The following is a 10,065-nucleotide window of genomic DNA, read 5'->3' on the forward strand; positions in this document are numbered from 1 at the left end:
TTGACCGTGCTATGTCACCACTTCGGAGTGCCGAGCTCTTTGCTCCGCCACCTTGGGACCGGCTTGGGGGATGAAACCTTGTCCCAGATCAAGCTTGGACCGTGTCATCAATACCAAACACATTAACTAGCTAAGTCGCCTTCATGCTCAAAGTTTTAAATTTTTAACTTGTGTTCGGTTCGACCAAGCATTATACCTTTTTGGAAAAAAGTTTCTTGTAAAAAAATCTCCTTGTCATAACTTTGTTTGTGACACACAAATTCAAATACCCCGTTTACTTGGGGGCTTCCTTCATGAAGCTTTTCCTCTTGCATATGATTATACTTGTACGGCTTCGTTCCTTGTTCATGTATTATGCCACAATATGCACCATATTGACTTAAGCGATTTGCAAACTGGGTTGCCTCGCTCCTGTGTTTACCCCTACGTTCCCGATTGTTTGACTAGGGAGTAAAGGGAGCACCTCTGCGATTGTCACGATCGGGTCATCCGAGCCGGACCTAAGACTGGGTGAAGCCGAAAGCTAGCGCTCTTATTGTTTTCAATTATGGTCGGCACACAACGGAACTCATGAGTACAAAAAATCTATTGCACAAGTCTCATAGTAACAATGAGCACTGAAGAAAGGTATCGGTGAGGGTACTATTTTCTTCGAAGATGCTTCTTACACTTCGTCAGTAATATAGCATAAGTTCCCTGAATGCGCTTTGTCCGTTACAGCCTTATGGCATGATTGCCTGGTTATCGGAAACACCGTCGATATTCTCGACAGGTGGAGTACATAACACTTTTCGGCCCTTGACCAAAGAGGGAGAAGCCAATGGTCGGTTAAGACGCGTATAAAGTTCGGGTGAACACAGATATGATATAAGTACTTTGGTACATACAACCATTATACATAAAATTCTTTTACCCAAGTCACTTGGGGGCTCTTAAATTTATATGAGCCATTTTTATAGTAAGTGTTCTTGTTCTTAGCCGTTGCAAAGTTTTTATTATTATTATTATTATTATTATTATTATTATTATTATTATTATTATTATTATTATTTATCACTCCTTTTTTCCGACATGAGTGTGTGGTCACTAGCCGGAGAGCCTAATTTCCCTCTCAAAGCCGCTAGAGTTTAGTTTGCTAAACTGGCCTAAAGATAAGTACTCCGCCTTCGGGATAGGAGGTTGAAGCCGTAGGCTGACCCGCTTGAAGTCTTTAGATAGGATGTGTCATGTTAAAACACGACAGAAGCATTTTTTTTCTTCTAAAGTCCAATTTTTAGATTGGCACCGAACACTTGATCTTGTTCGGACATCAGGTTTTCACTGACATTTTTTGGTTTTCCAAGCCTATGGCACTTCTTAACTATTTGTGTGTTTCTAGTATAAGTCTCGCAGTGCAACGCCGGATACCTTTAGAGATTCGGCAAAAACATTCTCGGACACTACTATATATGCATCGGTTTTGAATTGTGTCTTGGGTCAATAGTTGGGTTGCCCGGCTCCTGTGCTTGCCTCCTACGTTCCGCTTTGTTCGGCTAGGTGTGCAAAGGGAGAACCACTGCGATTGTGCTTCCATCTCGCATGGTTAAGCACCTCAGTGGAGAAAGCCGAAAACCGACTGTCACAATAGGCGTAAACTGGTCAGCGATCTGATGACTATGTTAAAATGAGGGGCCATTCATAATATTGGCCGAAGTGTTTACGGCTTGACCTCGGATGTCGCCGAACACTAACTGGGGGCTCATAGCTAGCTTCCCCAGTTTAAAGCTCCTATGACTAAGCGAAAGTTCTAAACCCCGCATATCTGATTGCCTCGTTTCCGCTAACACAACCGCCTTCGGGCACCGAGACGTCGGCTAAGGATTGTTTTGTTATTGCGGAAACACCCTGCGTAGTATCTACCAAGGGGTAGAGGCCGACGATGGGCCACTTTCAACTGATAAATGGTCGCAATGGAGTCAAAATAATGATGTAAAGTACTTGGATACATAGAATCATTATACATAATCTGTGATTTTACTCTGGATATCGATCCTTAATTCGACCACCCGTGCCCACATTAAGGCTCGGGGGCTATTGGGCTTTGCGCTCATTATTTACAAATATTAAAGGGGCACATCGATCCCCTGATCTGGTGTTGCCACCCGACCAGTGTCTCGGGGGCTACTGCATTGCCTATTCAATGCAGAAAATTCAAAGGGCTCAGTGTTCGGCTTGATCGAACTATGGGAAAGCGTGTCTTTGGACAACAATAAGTACCATCTGGACCTATCTGGCATCAAGCTAATATATCACGGCGACTTCTCACGACCCTCTCTCAGGGGCCCGTTCGCCGATCACTATTATCTCTAATATATTACACTGCGTTTTTTATTCCTATGTATGCTGGCAAGCTAGGAGTTGATCCTCAAGCCGATTTCGCGCATCGACCTGAGTCTCAGGGGCTACTGGGAACAGAGGTTTTATGCTTTCCTTCAGGTGCATCTCGGGTTTTAGACTGATACACACCTTGAGGGCTACTGGATATACATCGGCAGAGAATAAACTGCACCGGTTAAAAATATTCACAAAAAATCAGCCCGTGGTCGGGGTGGTGTACCACCTTGGAAGCAGTCCGGCATAAAGCTCGGGCGCTAGCGGCTAGCTCCATAGAGGACATTCCCGGCATTAAGCTTGGCTAAACTCCTTCAACTTTTTTGGACCAAGATGATCTATGACATCTAGGATATAGTCCGGCATTGGAGATTGGACACAGTCCGGCGTTGGAGCTCAGATACATTTCGGTGTTGGAGCTCGGAAGCAGTCCGGCATTGGTGCTCAACTGCAAAAGATACCTCGAATGCAGTTCGGCGTTAGAGCTCGGACGCAAGAGGACACTGCCTGCCAGGAACAACTTCAAACCCGAGGTGTGGCATAAAAATAACAAGACATTGATAAAGGCCGGAAACTTAAAGGGGCTCCTCGGATACCCGACGTGTAAACTCGTGGAATGCATTTCGGTGATCCTCAAGATCGAAGATGAGAAGATTTGTTGAACCAGTTTTCAAGACTGACAACCGAAGATGAAGAACAGTTCGGAAGAATAGAGGAGCGTCCCTAACTTGAAGACCGGTTCAGGGGGCTACTGACGGTGTCCTGGACTAGGGGGTACTCACCACGTCATCTCCCGATCTATTAGATTGGGCCGAGGACCCCCCATGGCCGTATACTCATGGGCCAGTTCGGACAGCTGCCGCATACATGGAAGATTCCACAAGACTTGGTGATCAAGGCAAGGACTCCTCCCCACCGGCGTATTCGGCTAGGACTCTTGTTATCCTAGGCCTCTGGTGCATTATATAAACCGAGGCCAGACTAGTCGATAGATCATATACAACAATCATACCAAAGGCTAGCTTCTAGGGTTTAGCCTCTACGATCTTGTGGTAGATCAACTCTTGTAATACTCATATCATCAAGAACAATCAAGCAGGACGTAGGGTATTACCTCCATCAAGAGGGCCCGAACCTGGGTACACATCGTGTCCCCCGCCTCCTGTTACCATCGATCCTAGACGCACAGTTCGGGACCCCCTATCCGAGATCCGCCGGTTTTGACACCGACACCCGCCTTAACTATGCCACCTTTTATGGACTTACCGAATAAACTTATGTTTTCTTTGGTAAGCCAATAAATGATTACAAAATAAAATATTAAAATATGGATAGGTAAATTACGGGCAGGATTTTGTAAACATTTATTTACACAATCACATTATAATATCGACTGGTAAATCACTGACTAAATTTCTAGAATATTAATTTATACCCATTGCAACGCACGGGCAATTACCTAGTATAAGAAAATATGAACATCCACAACACCAAATTATTTTCATTACTTCTATTTTTTTTCCATGACCTTCATCATAGAATATATTATTTGATGTAGTTTATATTAGCATATTTGTCTATAAACTTGGTCAAGCTTAGAGGTTTGACACTTAACTAGGACAAAACTGTAGCTTCAATTAATTGGAGATGAGGGAGAGTATTATATAACTTTTGCAAAAAAAATTGTTATGTAATCAATGATCAAGAAGGTATATATAACCCCACAACATTCTCCAAGAAAGCATGGAACTTATTTCTGAAATATGGCTATCACGGTTCCAAAGAACGGCGAACTATATGCACAACAAAGGAATACACACACACACACACACACACACAGAGAGAGAGAGAGAGAGATAGAGAGAGGAATATACTTTGTGGCTGTGGGGATAGTAGCTAGGATATAGCTCCAGAAGAATATGCAAGATGGGCATAAACATCTGAAATGGTCCTCTTTTGCATGCCATAGCTAGTTCAGCAAGAATCAGGTACTAGTTCTGATGTTCATCGTATCCGCAAATCGTCCAATTTAAGTACCACTCTATGACAAGTAAATTTTGGGGTTTAATCACTGACAATTAAAGTTTATTTCAAAAGACTATATAGTTATCTATATCAGTGTGTCCATAACAGAAAGCAGAAAATGCCTAACAAATGCGCCTTGTATTTAGTTAAAAAAGGTAGTATTAGCTCCTTTCCCAAAATGAGTGATATTTTAGAAATAGTGGAGCACTATCTTTGACAAATAATTAGTAACTATTATTGCTTGTTTTGGTGCAACTAGTAACCTTATTTCTCAATGAAAAATCGTTCCAAATATTTTTTTATAAGTTTCTTACTTACTTGCATATTCTTAAAAGTATTAAGATCAAAGGATAGGTACCCGCAAAAAAAACTATCAAAGGATAGATACATAATAAAAAACGTAGTCTTCTGAAAAGGCCGGAAGGGGTACTATATATACCGTATAACTACCATGCATGTTATGCAAACCAATTACCTGTAAGTCTGTAACCCATGCATGATATACAGCTAAGAACAATTGCGATGAAAAAATATTATAAGGTAGCAGCTGTTCATAATTAAAGGGTGCGTACGTACGCTCCAACAACAAATATAACAGACAACACCATCAACTTAACGACACAGCAACAGCAGCAACGAAGTAACCAAACATAAATTAAACGCGTGCGCTTATGCATTATATATATGCATAGCGACGGATGATGATGATGAGCTAGCTGATAAGTAACCGATGCATGCGGTAGCAGTACTAATTAATCCCAGCATGCTTGTGATGCCTTAGGCGCTGCGCTCCATCTGCTTGAAGATGTCGAAGCTCTCAACGACTTGCTCGGTGGCCCTCTCCTGCAGCTACGTCCCCATGTATATTACATGCAGACAGACATTCAGTATCCAGCATATTTCTGAACTAAATATTAGCACACATATATTTAACTGGTGAACATTACCTGAGGACCGGGCACTACTATTCTGGGCTCTGGGGCGCTGTTGGAAGCAGAGACAGTCGATGAGCAGCGAGGGTCGCACTTCGCCCACTGCATATGTACATAATCGGGTGTGATCAATGGGATTGTTTCAGAGATTTCAGTAAATAATTTAACTGGAGGAAAAGCTGAACAGCATGTAGGGGGGGAATGGACTTATTGATCTTACGTTCTTAGCAGCCATGCTGAAGGCTTCTCTGTGAGGGATGTCTGGCTTTGCAGCTTTGATACGTTGTATTTCCTCCCTGGCAGGCCAAACATAACATAACTATATTACTGGGGATGTCAAATTTATAATATTGTTGTTGGAGGTATACGCGTTATGTCATACCATATCTCTACATATCCTTATTATTCTATGACTGCTTATTTATGTCATGCATTCTTATTTTCGACCCTGCTATATCTCACTAGTTCTCTCTCTCTCTGCAAGCAGTATTGTGAAGGACCTACCAAGTTTTTTTAGTCAAGCTAGTTGCTAAGTTATAGCAATTGCGGGATTAGAAAGGGAGTTCTAATTAAAACTGACCTCAAGGCACAGCAACATGAAACTAGGATGGTGCATTTTCTTCCATGCCCTATCAACCTATTTTATTAATGGTTAGTTCGACATGCCACTTCCAACTCTATTCATTAAGGGTAAGTCCAGTAGCATATAGTAATTCATTAAGCGCAAATCCAGTAGCATATATAATCCAGTAGCACACAAAGACTGGTCAAAACTTCAAATAGATAGTCACTTCTCTTGTTTTAAATGGATAATAATTTCAGTATGATTTTATGTTTCAATTACAGAGCAAGGACTTGAGAAAATTGTTGGGTACCTAGGCAACAACCCAACTGGAAACATGAAACAAAGATTGTTGCACTAATATCCTTACTTTATATCGAACTCGATCTTTTAACACATAATTCCATTTTATACTGGATGACTCCCTGATAGTCAATTCGTGTGGTGTGCATTGTTTGGCTCAAGGAGGAAGTAAAATGTGTTACTGCATGCATTTCACCGACTGATTTAATTTATAATTTGGTTTAATTCTTTTAGAAATATCCATGAAAACCAATTTTTTAAATCGTGGGCTATGGAAAATAGCGACGGACCTCCAAATCAGCTATAGCAGGCTATAGCGGGCTATTTGTGAAGGAAACAATTTAGCGGCACCCTGCTGAAAAGACTATAGTGGGCTATAGCGAAACTATAGCCGGCTATTTAAAACCATGATGAAAATTCCGCTATAGCCGGCTATTTAAAACTATGATGAAAACTAAAATAACGTGAATTAATTAGTGTTAATTATTTGTGTTTAGAAAGAATTGACCTAATAATTAAATGCCATCTCACCTAGGTTCCAAAACTGGCAAGGCAAGATTGTACAAAAATTTAGAATAATATATTTTGTTTGTGGCTAGCACCTTTACTAATTAATAAGCCAGACAAGGAACACGTATCTCATGGTACCATGTTAGAGTAGTTGAAAAAATAGTAATTATACGGAAAATATGTTTTGTGCATAATATTGCATCAAATCCGAATTCATAAAAACACACCTACTGTAAACAGAATAAGATCCCTGTACTATGTTCTAGCTAGGTTTCCGTACACAAGGATTTTTACTTGGTTGACCACTGGAAACGACACATTAATAATTTAATACCGACTATCTATATACTGGCTTCAATATATTGTACCACTGGTCTGTCCACATTTTTACAAATAAACTCCTAACTTGTGATGACATAAAATATATGGGGTACGTATGTATAGTAAAAATCCATGGATCCCGTGATAAGACTCAGTTAAATAAGGGCCGTAAACCCTCAAACAAAGAGAATAAACCAGACAGCATAAATTCTGTGACATGTACTAATAGTACTAGGGATGTATGATGCATTTGAACAGCCTAAAAGGAAAATATTGAAACGCCTTCTCACCTCATGAAGCGATTGTAGGCAGATGGTAGGCGATGTTTCTTCTCTGGGGCTACAGTCAAATTAAAAGAAATACTGATCAGAAACAAAGATCTTAACATTTTTTTCCCATCTTTGTTAATCTAATTAGTTTTCATAAACCAAAAACAAAATTTAAACAAGTAAATCTGGCTTCAGAAGCATGGAAGAGCAAAAAACTAGAAAGAAAAGAAGGAAGAGGTAATGAAGTTTCTTGCTACTTACGCTTCACAACAAAGGGAGCTCTGGGGCTGGCATCACTTGATGTCGGCGAGGCCAGCGGTGGCAGCGGCTGGTTCCTCCTGCAGTCAGTGCATCCCTAACAGCCGGAAATATGTGTACGCATCAGAATCAAGATCTCAAAATGACATGTAGGGATCGAGGATGATAATATCAATATTTCCTAGAAAACATTCCAAGATCTTCACGAGCCATCAAAAATATTAATGAATGCATCTCCTTTCAAAATACGTATGAGTTAGGACATGGAAGAACCATGAATGCCCCGCAAAAAAAAAAAACAACCCCATGAATGCACAGGAGAGCTGCTGCTAGCTCGCTTCTGCATGCTGCCTTAAATAACACCAACCGGCTTTTGCAGTGGTCAGATGTTTCCCAGGCCACAGATGAGCAAAAGAAATCTTTTGTTGTCCAGCGTTGTCTAATCTTGCCTTGCAAATAGTACTTTTGAGCAGCTCAAGGAGAGAGAGGGAGAGAGAGAGAGAGAGAGAGAGCGCAAACAAAGATAGCAAAGAAAAGGCAACACTGGCGCAATCTGAAAGAAAAGCAAGAGAGGACCATATTTCATGAGAAAATCCTGCACGCCATGCTCCACGATTTATACTTCTTTGTGTGTTTTACTTTTTTTTCTTCAGTGCAGCTTCTTATCCTGCACCGTTCGTCCTCATTACTTTCTCTCCCCTCATAACAAGTATAACATATCTCTTTAGAAAGAGAAACAGCAAGAAGATAAACCCCAAATTAAAGTTGATGCAAATATATAAATGAATAGGGGGCAGCGAGACGAAAGTGAGACCTGGAACGGCCCCATGGGGTGGTGGTGGTCATTTGGGGAGAGGGGCTGCACCATGGGCGGCGGCCGTGGGCTGAGAAAGGAGAGGTTGTTGCAGTGGCCGCATTTCACAGTCACCGTGTCCATCAGCCTCTTGCATGGAACCCCAACCTGCAGCTACCCAGAAAACACAAGATCAATCACACAATGACATAAACTGAAAACTGTGTGAACCACTCAGCTCAGCTGATTCCCTTGCATGGCGCTACTTCCCCTGTTAATTTGTGCAAGAAATCTGAAAGAACAAAGAAAGAGGGGGTGCATGCCAAAGAGGAAGGCAGGGAGAGGATAGAACATTCTAAATTGGGAGTCATGTCCAATCTCATGCATGTTACAAGAAAGAAGAGGAGAAAAATAAAGAGTATGGAGGTCTGGGAACCACCAGACCTAATGGAGGTAAAAAGATGGAACATGACACACTAGCTATCAGCAAGACAAAAGCACCAGGAACCAACGAAACAACTGCATAGAAAAAGAGCTGTACACACGACACATCAATCATGTCGCATGAACAATAATACTAGTAAGTGTCCCCTCCAATCAGGGAGGGCTAGCAAGAAGCCGGACTGATCTGGCTTCCTACTCTCCCTTGCGAGCAAGGTAATAAAAAAAATGCTAGGACAAAACAAAACCATGATCATCGCAAAGCTCCTACTAGCCCAGTAGCCAGTAGCTCCGGTTTCTCGAGGAGTTTACCGCGAGCACGGTGTTGCAGTACGTGCAGCGCACGTAGCAGAGGTGCTCGGACGGCGACACCAAATCCATGCTCTGCATGCTCGCTAGCCAACGGACGACGGGTCGTTCCGGCGGTGGGTGGCCGGCGTCGGTGGGACGGAGAGGTCAAGACTGAGCTTGGGCGCGCGCGAAGAGCCAACAGAAGACGAGGATGTGGAGGGTAGGAGGGTGGGAGGTAGAAGAAGAAGAAGAAGAAGAAGAAGAAGAAGAAGAAGAAGGTGGAGGAGGGGGACGAGTGTGTGTGTAGAGAGGTCTCCGGCCTGGAGAAGATGTGGTAGGGTTTCTACTCTCGCAATAATGAGGGCGGGGAGGGGGCGGGACCCTCGGACGCCCGCGCATCGATAGACGGACACCCATAAAGTTGCCCGAGACAAGCGAGATACACGATACGCGCTAGCTGCTGAGCCGCTGCCGCGCATACTCGCAGCGCGGTGGTGTAGTGCGTCTCAAGGGAAAGAGGAACTGTCACACCCCGCCCGGCCGGCCTGCTCCTCCTCCTCCCTCCTAGCCCCTCCATCCTAGCTGCTACATCCGATCGAGTGATCCATCCATCCAATTGAAATCGTGCGAGGCGACGCCATGGTGGGAGCAGTGGCACATCCATCGATCCATCCAATTGCGCCTTTGCTACCTCTCCTGTTGCGTTTTGTACGACTACGACTACCCGGCTTGTGATCGGTCGATCTATCTATCGGTGTAGGTCTATGTACGTACGTACCTTTGAATAACTCGTGGTAGATCGACTTGAGTAGTTTGACCCGACATATGCGCGTTCAATTTGGTCGAGTACTGTGAGGATACAGCATGGTACGGCCGAGACTTGTCCATCGGCGCGCATCATGTATGGTCGTCGTGTGAATTCACTCATAGGATCCTATGTACTGCGATGTGTATGAGTGTGATCGCCTGCGAAATGCATGAGATGCATGC

The 10,065-nt window shown here is 43.0% G+C and overlaps 1 protein-coding gene across 2 annotated transcripts; it reads right to left on the bottom strand.

Annotated features, from left to right (window-relative positions):
• Positions 1–4,897: 4,897 nt before the first annotated feature.
• On the bottom strand, positions 4,898–9,413 carry LOC125552472 (protein DROOPING LEAF). Of its 2 annotated transcripts, none has more exons than XM_048716034.2 (7): positions 9,097–9,413; positions 8,365–8,517; positions 7,554–7,647; positions 7,314–7,362; positions 5,548–5,623; positions 5,343–5,429; positions 4,898–5,244 (listed from the first exon to the last, which is right to left on the bottom strand). In XM_048716034.2, exons 1-7 carry the CDS (start codon positions 9,172–9,174, stop codon positions 5,173–5,175), a joined length of 609 nt encoding a protein of 202 aa, XP_048571991.1. In that variant the 5' UTR covers positions 9,175–9,413; the 3' UTR covers positions 4,898–5,172. The 2 variants fall into 2 exon arrangements, with proteins under 2 accessions (XP_048571991.1, XP_048571992.1); XM_048716035.2 differs by having other exon boundaries at positions 8,365–8,511; positions 9,097–9,411.
• Between the last annotated feature and the right edge of the window lie 652 nt (positions 9,414–10,065).

This window comes from Triticum urartu, chromosome 4A (genome assembly GCF_056163025.1).
Source record: "Triticum urartu cultivar PI428250 chromosome 4A, HENAU_Tu73, whole genome shotgun sequence".
Taxonomy (NCBI): domain Eukaryota; kingdom Viridiplantae; phylum Streptophyta; class Magnoliopsida; order Poales; family Poaceae; genus Triticum; species Triticum urartu.